This window comes from Pinus tabuliformis, chromosome 1_1 (assembly GCF_031772625.1).
Source record: "Pinus tabuliformis cultivar Carrire ecotype Pingquan chromosome 1_1, CPIR1, whole genome shotgun sequence".
Taxonomy (NCBI): domain Eukaryota; kingdom Viridiplantae; phylum Streptophyta; class Pinopsida; order Pinales; family Pinaceae; genus Pinus; species Pinus tabuliformis.
Window position 1 is genome coordinate 574,207,249 of NC_142297.1, and position 13,697 is coordinate 574,220,945.

Below are 13,697 nucleotides of genomic sequence, written 5' to 3' on the forward strand. Positions count from 1 at the left end.
TATGTAGAGATAAAAGTAACCAATGGAAGGTGAGAAGTTGGGACGGCCAGGAGTTCATCAGCTCTAGGGACAGTGAGTCCAGTAAACTTTTCAGATATATCCAATTCCTCACCAATCTCATCAGGAAGCCTCCAGTTGAAGCGGTGCACTAGCTGTGCCACTACAAACTCTACAAGAAGCGTTCCCAGTAGCTCTCCAGGACATCATCTCCTGCCTGCTCCAAATGGGATCCACTCGAAGTTCTTAATTTTTTCATCCAGGCAGCCATCCTGCATGAATCTCTCCAGCACGAACTGCTCTGGTTCCTCCCATGACTTAGGGTTCCTTCCTATAGCCCACAGGTTCACCAGAACACAAGTGTTTCTGGGGATTTCATAGCCTAACACATTGCAGCCTTCTTCAGAAAAGTGGGGAATGGCAAGCGACACTGGTGGATGGAGTCTAAGCGTTTCTCTCACCACAGCTTGTAAATAAGGGAGGCTAGGAAGATCAGATTCACGCACCATGCGCCCCATTCCAACAACACGTTGCAGCTCGTCCTGAAGCTTCTGGAGCACTGGTGGGTTCCTCAACAATTCATACATTGCCCACTCTATTCCTACAGCCGATGTGTCTGTGCCAGCAGCCAACATGGCCTGCCCTTTCATCATAATCAATATAATTCATATCATTATAATCAGTTTTAGAAATTTGGATTCATTTACCCACAATCAAATTAGCAAAGCCTAATTTCAAAGGTGTCTCTAAGCAGTTACCTCCTAATCATAAAAGTGATCTTTGATTAACGAACTAGAACAACTCCCTTGGTGCTTTAATTTTACAAAACTTTATATAATAAAATATATGAACATTTATCAAGCAATTTCTATGACAAATAATTCATTTGAAAGTAAAAATAAAAATGATACTCCATTTTTTACATACATAGAGGACGGCCTTTATATTGTCTCTGGTAATTTGTAACTCCATTGTTGAAACTGTAATTTCAACTGCGCATTTATTGTAGCGTTGTTTAGCAAAACCACCAGTTTTATATCACACCACCTTTTTCCGATTGTGGTACTTGTCAGGAGGGCTCCGATCACCCCGACTTCCTGCCACATGTCTAGTGTACGATTTCAAAACCGCCCATCCCCGGCATGTAATGTTCGTTTGGTTTGGGAAAGCGATATACGTCCGATTGCGTGGATGACTGTCTACCATCGATCAAGTCAAAGCTGCGTACAGGTCTGCAGGGCATGGAGATTGCGTGGAGTAAAATTTTTCTTTTGACTGCCGACTTTGACAGGGAAACAATTAATGTAATTTATTTTGGTTCGTGGAATATAGGTAAAGGCCTTTAATTTTAATGTTTTTTTTACGGGTGTAATTTTTTTTGGGTATATGTAAAATAAAAATGCGAACCCCTGTTTTGTATTGCATAACAATGAAAAAAAAAATGCATCAGCGTGAAAACAAGGCGAGAAAGAAAATTTACACACAGTAGTGTAAATGTAATTTTTCGTTGGTGAAGATATGCAAGTAATATGAAGCAGAGTGAAGTTTTTGTGTTAAAAGCAAATTGAAAACGTACAGCAGTGCGAAACAGGAACTGTGTATGTAATCTTTTTTTTTTTTTTTTTTTTTTTATGCTGGAGGTTTTTGTAATACGCATGAGCGTATGATGAAATTTTTACAGCAGTAAATCTATGTAAGAATTTATTATTTTATAGGAGTGAATGTAAAAGTTTTTCACATAGCAGTGAATGAGAATTTTACACAGCAGTGTAAAATTATTTGCAAAAGAGGCAGAGTAATTTTTTTAAGTTTTTGGTGAATCCCTCTGAGAGAGAGGAAGAAATATGTAATAGGCAGTATTATCAATGAATATAAAGTTTTTAATGGGTGTGAAAAATCTCTGTTCTCAGAAAACAATTTAGCTTCCCTGTGTAAAAGATCCTGTGGCAAAAACAGAGCATTTTCTCTGTTCTTTTGTGTTTGAAATTACGAGAAAATTTCCAACATGGTATCAAAGCAGATCCAGGCTCTTTGAAGGTGTCAAAGAAGCTGAAGGAAAGATTTTTACTGCAACAGCTTCTCCAGCAAAGTGAAGACAAAGTCAAGAAAGGATTCAGGTATTTCTGAAAGTTTTTGTGTAGCTGTTGAAGATAGTCGGTGTTTTTTTAAATATACAGTCAAGGATTTAGAAGCATAGCTGAGAATGCAAGGAATGGCCAGCACCAGCACAAGCACTAGCATGGGTATTTTTAATACTCAGCTCCCACAGTTTAATGGGAAAAACTATGACTATTGGGCAATAACCATGAGAGCCCTGTTTGCCTCACAAGATTTATGGGAACTTATTGAATATGGGTTTGAAGAACCGGGAGATGAAGATGAGTTTAACAGTTTGACACATGCAGAGAAAGATTTCTTGAATAGTAATAGGAAGAAGGATTCAAAATCCCTTGTATTTTTGTATCAAGCAGTGCATGAGAGTGTGTTTACAAGGATAACAACAGCCAAGACATCCAAAGAAGCATGGAAAACTCTCAAGACAGCCTATCAAGGCATGTAGAAAGTGAAGACAACAAAACTACAATTGCTGAGGAGAGATTTTGAGAATCTGTGCATGAAGGAGTCAGACAATATTGACTCATTCTTCACACATGTGATTGGATTGGTCACACAGATGAGGTCTCATGGAGAAGTTCTTGAAGAAAGGAGGATTGTGGAGAAACTGTTGAGGGTCCTACCCTCAAAGTTTGATGTGATTGTCACCACCATAGAAGAGACAAAGGATCTCTCAAACTTTTCAGTTGATGAACTTCATGCATCACTGATAACACATGAGCAGAGGTTGAGTAGAAATGAAAACTCATCTCTAGAGCAAGCCTTTAAGACCCAGATGTCCTTTGGAAGAGGAAGAGGTCAAGGCAGAGGAAACAAGAGAGGAAGAGGCAAAAGCCAAAACAGAGGTGGAAGAAACAGTCCAGCAAACGCTCAAGGAAGAGGCAGCAATCCAAATCAGAACCAAGGCCAAGGCAGCAGCAAACAAAGTGGACAACATCATGCTCAAGGACAAAGGTATGAAAAATCCAATGTCCAATGTTATTACTGTAAAAAATATGGGCATTATGCCAATGAATGTAGGAAGAAGCAGCATGATATGACTAATAGATCAAGTGCAAATATCACTAGAGAAAATATCAGCCAAGATAATGTGTTGTTAGCTTGTAATATGGCTGAAACAAACAGTGATGATATATGGTTTCTAGACTCCGGTTGCAGCAACCATATGATAGGAAACATAGCCTTGTTTTCTGCTTTAGATCAGAATGTGAAATCACAAGTCACACTTGGGACTGATAGTAAAATTTGTGTTATGGGAAAAGGAGAAGTAAAAATATTTACAAATAAAGGTGAAAAGAAAACCATAGCAGATGACTATTATGTTCCAGGAATGAAGTGTAAACTCTTGAGTATTGGACATCTTGTTCAAAAGAGGTACAATGTTTTCTTTGTGAATGATGTATGCACCATTATGGATAGAGCACCCAGCAAACGATGTACTGCTGAAGTAAAGATGACAAGGAACAGGATGTTCCCTCTCAGAATAAGGGCAGATTTGAAAAACAAAGAAGTAATTGCAGTAGTTACCCAAGAGGCTTTCCAAAGCATACCAAAGGATGAAAATTGTTTGTGGCACTTGAGATTTGGACATCTCAACTTTGGAGGTCTTAATTTGTTGAGTACAAAATGAATGGTAAGAGGATTACCATTGATAGAGAAACCGAACATCCTTTGTGAAGGTTGTATCTTTGGGAAACAACACAGAGAAAGTTTTCCATCAGGGAAAAGCATCAGGGCAAAGGCACCCTTAGAGATTGTCCACTTAGACTTATGTGGACCGATGCAAACTCCATCACTAGCAGGCAGCCAATATTTTCTAACATTCATTGATGATTTTACAAGAAAAACTTGGGTTTATTTCTTGAAGAACAAAAGTGAATTGTTTGAAAAATTTCGAAATTTCAAAGCACTTGTAGAAAATCAAAGCGGGCTGCATATCAAAGTTCTAAGAACTGACATAGGAGGTGAGTATATCTCCAAGGAATTCCTACGGTTTTTTAGAGAAAATGGGATTCATAAGCAATTTACAGCTAGGTACACCCCATAGCAAAATGGAGTTGCCGAAAGGAAGAATAGGACCATCATGGATATGGCGAGGAGTATGTTGAAGGCAAAGCATTTGCCAAATGATTATTGGGCTGAAGCTGTACATTGTGCAGTGTACATTTTGAACAGGTGTCCTACAAAAGTAGTGATGAACATGTCAATGAAATTGACAAGTGGTTGTCAGACTGAAAGTAGCGACAACATCAGCGAAGCAGCCAGTGGGCATCTTCATCAGCCAATGGGCATTTGTCATCAGCAGTGAGCATCAACAAATTCGCCAGTGGGCGATCGACAGCCAAAGCAGCAATGAGCAAGCTTTCATCATAGCAAAAGCAACATTGAGTTATTTTTCGACATCTTCAGCCAATGGGCGATCATCATCAGCAAATACGCCAGTGGGCATTCATCAAATTGTGTCAGTGGACACCGGATGCTGTTTTCAAGCAAAGGACAGTTGGATCCTTTTGTGGCTTGGCACATGATGGAGTTGTCAAGCGTCCTTCTGAGATGAATCAGTCATGCAGCTGACTCAGTCTCTTCATATTGCAGTTTCTTCAGCATCCAGATTTGGTAGTTTTTTCAGGCAATTTGTTCGAAGATCAACATGAGAACTTGGAAGATGGTTCCTCGTTCTTATTTTGGATTTATCATTGAAGGGGGGAATGTTAGCCTCTCTCATAAAACAATAATAAATCCAAAAATAAATAAATAAATTAAATATTCCAAGTTAGGAATTTGTGCCTAACTCTTGGGTTGTTCCTCTAAGATAGGAGTTAGTTTAGGTAACTCCTATATTGGTGTATGTCTGGTGAGAAATTATCTCAACCAAAAGTGTCTAAGATAGCATGCACTATTTTGAGAACACTGTCTCTCATCTATTTATTTGTAACACTATATTCAATTATTTTAATGGAATGAAAATGTGAGACAAAATACCTGAGGCGGAAAAGGCTTCAGCCTCAGGTATTTTGTCTCACATTTTCATTCCATTAAAATAATTGAATATAGTGTTACAAATAAATAGATGAGAGATAGTGTTCTCAAAATAGTGCATGCTATCTTAGACACTTTTGGTTGAGATAATTTCTCTTTTGGTTGAGATAATTTCTCACCAGACATACACCAATATAGGAGTTACCTAAACTAACTCCTATCTTAGAGGAACAACCCAAGAGTTAGGCACAAATTCCTAACTTGGAATATTTAATTTATTTATTTATTTTTGGATTTATTATTGTTTTATGAGAGAGGCTAACAGAACAAAGTACCGGAAGAAGCATGGAGTGGGAGAAAGCAAGGAGTCAACCACATGAAAGTTTTTGGATGTGTGGCTTATGCACACATTCCAGATCAGCTAAGGAAGAAGTTGGATAGCAAAGGGGAGAAATGTATTTTCATTGGATACAGTGAGGAATCCAAAGATTACAGGTTGTATATCCCATCTACCAAGAAGTTTTTTGTGAGTAGAGATGTTCAGTTCATTGAGGAGGAAGCTTGGGACGGAAACATAGAGAAAACAGTGAATGTTAAAAACTGTTTGTCTCATGATGAAGATGATGAGGAGATGGCTGAAACACATCCCCAAACAGCAGCGCCAACACAAGGATAGCAAGGGACACCCTTGAGGAGAACTGAAAGTGCTTCTCCAAGCACACCACAAGGAGGAAATTCAAGTGCGTCTTCAAGCACTTGTACACCAAATGAAAGAGGTAAGAAGTTCAGAAATTTAAGTGACTTTTATGATGAAGGTATGAATTCTCCGTTTACTTTATATTGTCATGTTGATGACCCTATTCATTTCGAAGATGCGATTAAGGATAAGAAATGGATAGAAGCTATGGATGAGGAGATTAATGCCATAGAAATAAACAAGACATGGGATTTGGTTGAACTACTAAAAGGTAAAAAAGTCATTGGAGTTAAATGGGTTTATAAGACCAAAAGTAATGCTGAAGGCAAAATAGAAAGACACAAGGCAAGGCTGGTTGTCAAAGGATACAAGCAGCAGTATGGGAGAGACTATGAGGAAACTTTCGCACCAGTTGCTAGAATGGAAACCGTGAGAGCAATGCTATCCATAGTAGCACAAAACAAGTGGAAAGTTTACCAAATGGACATGAAGTCAGCATTCCTAAATGGAGTGTTAAAGGAAGAGGTTTATATTGAGCAACCTCTAGGCTATGAGAAGAAAGGCCAAGAGCACAAAGTGTGCAGATTGAAGAAAGCTCTTTATGGGCTGAAGCAAGCACCAAGAGCATGGTACAGTAGGATAGATTCCTATCTACTGAAAAATGGATTTGAGAAGTGTGAGGGAGAACCCACCCTCCACATCAAAGAGAAGGATGGTAAATTACTAATTGTTTTGTTGTATGTTGATGATGTTATTTTTACAGGTAATGATGACTACCTCATTGAAAATTTCAAATCAGTCATGAAAGAAGAATTTGAGATGACTGACATGGGTTTGTTGAGATACTTCTTAGGAATAGAAGTAGATCAAAATGAAAATGGGATTTTTATCTCACAGGCAAAATATGTTAATGAAGTGTTGGAAAGATTTAACATGCAAGACAACAATCACTCCCACAGTGATGGGATTAAAACTCAAGAAAGAGGACAGCAGCAAGGATTTTGATCCTAGCTTGTATAAGAGCATAGTTGGCAGCCTTATGTATTTAACTGCAACTAGGCCTGATATAATGTTTGCTGTTAGTTTAATTTCCAGATTCATGGGGAGGCCAAAGGAAGCACATTGGCAGGTAGCAAAAAGGATTCTGAGGTATGTTAAAGGTACTAAAAGGTTTGGCATTTTATATACTGTCTCAGAATGTTCAGATTTAATTAGATACACTGATAGTGATTGGGCTGGAATTGTAGATGATCGGAAAAGCACATCCGGTTATGTCTTTCACATGGGTTCAGGAGCCATTTCATGGGCTTCTAAGAAACAGCCTATTGTGGCGTTGTCCACAGCAGAGGCAGAATATGTGGCAGCTACAGCAGCAGCATGTCAAGCAGTTTGGATGAGCAGAATGTTAAGGAGCTTATGCCAAGAGCAGGTAAATCAATGGTGATTTTTTGTGACAATGGCTCAGCTATTGCATTATCCAAGAATTCAATGTTTCATAAGAGAACGAAACACATCGACACAAGGTTTCACTACATCAGGGAATTGGTGAACAATGGAGAAATTGTTTTACAACATTGCAGGACTCAGGAACATGTTGCAGACATTCTGACCAAACCATTGGACCAAAAACGTTTTGAGTTTCTGAGGAAATGTCTGGGTATGACTGATAACACAGCAGTTGAAATTAAAGGGGAGTGTTGAAACTGTAATTTCAACTGCACATTTATTGCATCGCTGTTTAGCAAAACCACCAGTTTTATATCGCACCACCTTTTGCCAATTGTGGTACTTGTCAGGAGGGCTCTGATCACCTCGACTTGCTGCCACGTGTCCACTGTACGATTTCAAAACCGCCCATCCCCCAGAACGTAATGTTCGTTTGGTTTGGGCAAGCGATATACGTCCGATTGCGTGGAGTAAAAATTTTCTTTTGACCGCCGACTTTGACAGGGAAACAATTAATGTAATTTATTTTGGTTCGTAGAATATAGGTAAAGGCCTTTAATTTTAATGTTTTTTTTTACGGGTGTAATTTTTTTTGGGTAGATGTAAAACAAAAATGTGAACCCCTGTTTTGTATTGCATAACAATGAAAAAAAAAACGCAGCAGCGTGAAAACAAGGGGAGAAACAAAATTTACACACAGTAGTGTAAATGTAATTTTTCGTTGGTGAAGATATGCAAGTAATATGAAGTAGAGTGAAGTTTTTGTGTTAAAAGCAAATTGAAAATGCACAGCAGTGTGAAATAGGAACTGTGTATGTAATCTTTTTTTTTTTTTTTTTTTTTTTTTATGCTGGAGGTTTTTGTAACACGCATGAGCGTATGATGAAATTTTTACAGCAGTAAATCTATGTAAGAATTTTTTATTTTATAGCAGTGAATGTAAAATTTTTTCACATAGCAATGAATGAGAATTTTACAAAGCAGTGTAAAATTATTTGCAAAAGAGACAGAGTAATTTTTTTTTAATTTTTTTGTGAATCTCTCCGAGAGAGAGGAAGAAATATGTAACAGGCAGTATTTATCAATGAATATAAAGTTTTTTATGGGTGTGAAAAATCTTTGTTCTCAGAAAACAATTTAGCTTCCCTGTGTAAAAGATCCTGTGGCAGAAACAGAGCATTTTCTATGTTCTTTTGTGTTTGAAATTACCAGAAAATTTCCAACATCCATGTCTTTATCCGCAGAAGCTGCAAGCAAAACATCTACTAGATCTCGTGTCACATTGGGGTCATTCTGGGCAACGTGTTCGTCTACTATTTTCTCGAGGAACTTGTCTTGTATGCGATGTATTTCCTTGACGCCTCAGTTGATACATTGCAAATCCATCCATGCCAAGTATGGTATATAATCTCCAATATTAAAATCACAAAGCAGCAGAAAATTTTCCTTGATCATTGCTATGACACCTTTATTGCCAATGAAGTCGTGGTCAGAATACTTTCTACCGAAAGTCATCCTGCAGATTATATCTTTAGTAAGGATCGACACAGTTTGGCCAATGTTTATTGGATGGTCTGAATCATAACAGAGACTTCCTCTTTTCTGATAAAGTGGAAGTAATCCAACCATTCGGAGCTGAGCATTTGTAAAACACAGACCTTAGCATTTGCCTCCAATAAGGGCCATATGGAGCAGACGCGACGTCCAAATAATTATACAATATGTAATTACCTACAGTTGTTAGAGGTCTGCTGAAAAAAAGCAGATCACGACTCTTCATAAACTCCCTTGCCATCTCAGGAGAAGAGATGACCAAGACAAGCTTGGAGCCGGAGTAGAGAGACATGAGAGGCCCGGATTTCAGAGACAATGCTGCCAGTGCTTGGTGTGGAAGCCCTCCTAGTATGTAAAGCATATTTCCAACGATGGGCAACGAGAAAGGCCCAGGGGGCAGCTTCCTGTTTCTTATCCTGACGAAGAAGCTCCATCCCACCACCAAAGCAACCAGTGCCGCTGCGAGTTTCAGACAAAACTCAAAGTAGTAGGTAGACTTTCATGCTATCAAACACCTAAGAATGTTGAACCATTAAGATTAATTCTTAATCAAACATTGACAATTCTAAAGTATACTCCAAAACTTAATTTAGTAGTGCGGATAGTTATGATTGACCACTATTAAGAGTGAACACTATTATTTAAGACTAGCCATTTTATCTTGGAATGACTTGTGGTTTGTGGGAGGTAGAATTTCACTCCTATCAAGTATTTAAGAATATTGAACCATTACAATAAATTCTTAATCAAGCTTAAACAATTTTCAATTATACTCCAAAACATAAGTTAGTAGTATGGACAATTATGATTGGCCACTACTAAAAGTCAATATTATTATTTAAGAAAAAATATGTGATCTTGGAATGACTTGTTGGTGGTTTGTAAAGGGTAGACTTTTATTTTTTTGTATGTAAATGGGTTACACTAAAAGTTTGCCACCACTCTGTCCAGAAGTGTGTGTATATATATAGATATATATATATATATATATATATATATATATATATATATATATATATATATATATATATATATGAAAATTTATTATAATTTACTGGAAATTTTGATAGTGTGGATAATTATGATTGAATATCATTAAAATAATATTTTTGTTATTTAAGATTAATCCTTAATCAAACATTGACAAGTTTAAATTATACTCCAGAACTCAATTTAGTAGTGTGGATAGTTATAATTGACCACTATTAAGAGTCAACACTCTTATTTAAGAAAATCCATCTTATCTTGGAATAACTTGTTGGTGGTTTGGAAGGGGTAGAATTTCACTCATACCAAAATACTTAAGAATGTTGAACCATTAAGATAAATTCTTAATCAAGCATAAAAATTTTTAAATTATAGTCCAAAATGTGAATGAGTGGTATGGACAATTATGATTGACTACTAGTAAGAGTCAATACTATTATTTAAGAAAAACCATGTTACCTTGAAATATGGTGACGATTGTACTTATTTTATTTATTCAAAAACAAGGAGAAATTATTTCCACGTGGTTTGAGAAAAGTAGATAGAGAAGTTATATATATATATATATATATATATATAATATTAAGATTTAATATTATGGTTTAATATTAGGTTTAAAATATTAGATTTTATAATATTAGGTTTAAAATATCCTGTTATATAATATTAGGATTTATAATAGTAGGCTTATTAATATTGATATGTGCTTCATATACTTCTATCAACATATTAAATGTGTTTAATAATGTGGTTGTGCTAATTTGATACTTCTCAATTATGGTGATGTGTAAGATTAGAATCAATTTCTCTTTTAAGTGTAAAAATACATCATTATATCGTAAACAATGCAAATAAAGTTGAATTTATTATTATGCCTGTAATCCAATAAGTTTGGAGACTTTTTCATAAGCAATGTGAATAAGTTGAATTTATTATTTTGTTTGTAATTGAATAAGTTTCCAGAATTTTTTTATCATTATTTTGTACAAATAAAAACTATTTTATACAAACAAGAAGTGCTAATATCTGACAAAATTTATTAGGTTTTAAATAACATAAATTCTCATGAGGTGTAGACCAATTGGCTTGCCTGTGGTTTAGTTCCACCTAGGTAACAGGTTAAGTTAAGATGAAAGTAGGATAGAAGAAAAGAGGAACAACTTGTTAGATAAGTTGTAGTTCAACTTGAAAATTATAATGAAGTAAGAAAGTAAGAAGAAAATGAGGAATACCTTGTTAGATAAGTTGTAGTTTAACTTGAAAATGATAATGAAGTAAGAAAATAAGAAGTAGTTTGGATATAAAAGGTTAAGAATTTATACAAATGATTTTCCTTATTCATTATTTTTTTTTAAATTTTTTTTTTTTTTTTTTTTTTGTTAATAAAGGATTATTCCTTAGAGATGAGAGGAGTGGGTGGGTTAATCTTAGGCCTTAAAGGAAAAAATTAAAATTCCTTTGCATGGGCATGATTGATGATTCAAATTGCCATAAAATCATCATCATTAGGGACTCAAAAAGTACAATAAGAGCACGATTAAAAACCAAAGTCATGCGAATAAGGCAAAGAACCAAAAGTGCATCAAAATTCTATAAGAACTTGCCAAATTTAACTAAATTCAAATGGAAGGGAAAAATGTACACCAATGTGTGTTTGAATATAAACATAAACAATCCTTAATTTAGGTCTCATAACCTTGTAATTGTGATTGACGAATTGGACAAGAAACACACAGTGTTAAGTGTTGTGGAGGACAATATATCCACCCTCTTCCATGATTACAATTAAGATGGGTGGGATAATGTAGGGCTCAAGTGGTGTAACAAAATGAATTAGAAAGGAAAAAGGATTTATGGGTTTGAGTTTTAGTTTGAGCTACATAAATTAGAAGGGCCAACACATTAAGCTTAAAATTTGTAATGGAATTGGGAAGGAAGATTAGTTTAGAAGATTAATTGATTCCATTACTCAATTAGATATAAGCTCAATGAGAATGGAAAAGGAAGAAATAACAAGAAGGTAGCGACAAAGAGGGTTTGGATAAATAAGAAGGTAGTGACAAAGCGAGATTGGATAAATTTGAGTGATGTTGTATATGTAGTCATGGTGCATAAGTACTCATGATAATGTGTTTTTTGAAGCTCATAAAAATGAAGAGAAACTATAGTTAGGCTCACTAAAAAAATTATACTCAAAAAACCTTGAGAGTAAAAGATGAGGCTACCAATGCAAATAACAAATACATTATGGAATTAAAAAATAAATGTGCTTCACTTAGAACCATGTTTTTCTCTCTATTTTGCCTTTAGAATTTAGACTCTACTAGGATGCTTCTCTGAGTTGGCTCCGAAGTGTTAAAGAGGAATAACTTGTTGAGCAAAAGCTGCTTGCTCTTCCAAGTTCAAGATATGGAACAAATCAAGATATAGAAAATAACACAATGGTAACTTTGACATTTATAATCATGGAAAAGGAAAGAATTAGAAAACAACTCTTTTGTTGAAAAATTTGATTTTGGCATTTTGATAATATAAACTATTTGTTTTTTTTTTTTTTTAAATAGAGAAATATTTTTACATATTTTTTAAATTGCCAAGAAAGTAAATAAATTAACTAGATAGAATGTTAGAGAAGATTAAGATAAAATTGAAAAGCTTTAGAGAAGAGAGTGTTTTGAAAACCAATGGTGGGAAAGTGTGTTATTGGGAACTAGAGGCTCTAATATTTTAGTAAGACTAGGTTAAGAGGCGTCAGGAGTTACAACATAAAGAATATTAAAAAAAATTAATGTTTTAGGGAATTACATATATTGTCTAGAACAATCTAGATAGTTTACTTCATGGTAATTTCACTTTATAGAAACTCATTCAAGGATAATTTTTAAGGATGATTTTTTTTTTTTTTTTTAATTTTTTTTTTTTTTTTTAATTTTTAATTATTTATTTTTTAAATCTAAAAATATTAGCGAATATTTCTAGTTTGTAATATGCAAACTATAAAACGTGTGGAGATATTTTTGTAAAAATATTTAAATTTATAATAATTTTATATAGTATATATAAAACTTTTGCTTAGGCTAATCATATTTAGAAAAAAAAGAAATTAATTCTTTTTTAGAAAAAACATAAAAAATCAATCAATCTTTAAATATAATACACCATTTTTACAACACTACTTACTCACCCCTTATAATATTGTGAGTTGTGGAAGGCATTACTATCATCTTAAATTCTACTTTTGATTTTTGACATGAAAAATGAATCACAGAGAATGAGAAAATACTAATATGGACATTGTATCCAGATCAATACTAGTTTTCTGACGATGTAATTACTCCAAATTATAGGTTAAGGTTATGTTAATAAAAAAGGTTATCTCATTAATATTGGCCATGTTGACCCCCAACATGGCAAGTGCCAATGGAACTTGAGGTTTTGTAGTTATTCCATATGGCGAAACCACTGGTGATTAGCGATACATAGGTACATGCATGTACATAACTATATATACACGTTCAAAGGACAAAACTGGTTAGAAGGAAAGTTTTTCTATTATATCTATCATTGGTGTATAATTGGTTAGAAATTAGAATATTTAACCTTAGTCGAGATTCTTAATATTATATGTTTGTGTTTGTGAGTATATATTTAAACTAAGATGAAATTTAACAAAAATGCATAACATGAAATAGAATTTTAGTGATGAGAAAAGACAAATTCCAAAGATGGTTGAGATCATTTATGTTTGAGATATTATTTTTGGGATTATTTGGGTAGAGTAAGTTAGTGATCTATGATTCATATCCATGAGCATTAGTTTCTATTGACTATTTTTCTCATGATTTTGAATAGTTCATTTAGCACATTGCACTCAGTGCATCAGGTGATGCTCATAGGTGTGAATAAGTCGGCCGGATTGAAA

The 13,697-nt window shown here is 34.8% G+C and overlaps 1 protein-coding gene across 1 annotated transcript in view; it reads right to left on the reverse strand.

The window, feature by feature from the left end:
- Positions 1–203: 203 nt before the first annotated feature.
- LOC149214499 (cytochrome P450 71A1-like) overlaps positions 204–13,697 on the reverse strand; it is a 76,327-nt gene continuing 62,833 nt past the window's right edge. Inside the window, exons 3-6 of the mRNA XM_089389411.1 lie at positions 8,893–9,284; positions 8,662–8,750; positions 8,444–8,568; positions 204–635 (exon numbers count right to left, since the gene is read on the reverse strand). Coding sequence (XP_089245537.1) covers positions 204–635; positions 8,444–8,568; positions 8,662–8,750; positions 8,893–9,284 — 1,038 coding nt within the window. The remainder of the gene's footprint in view (positions 636–8,443; positions 8,569–8,661; positions 8,751–8,892; positions 9,285–13,697) is intronic.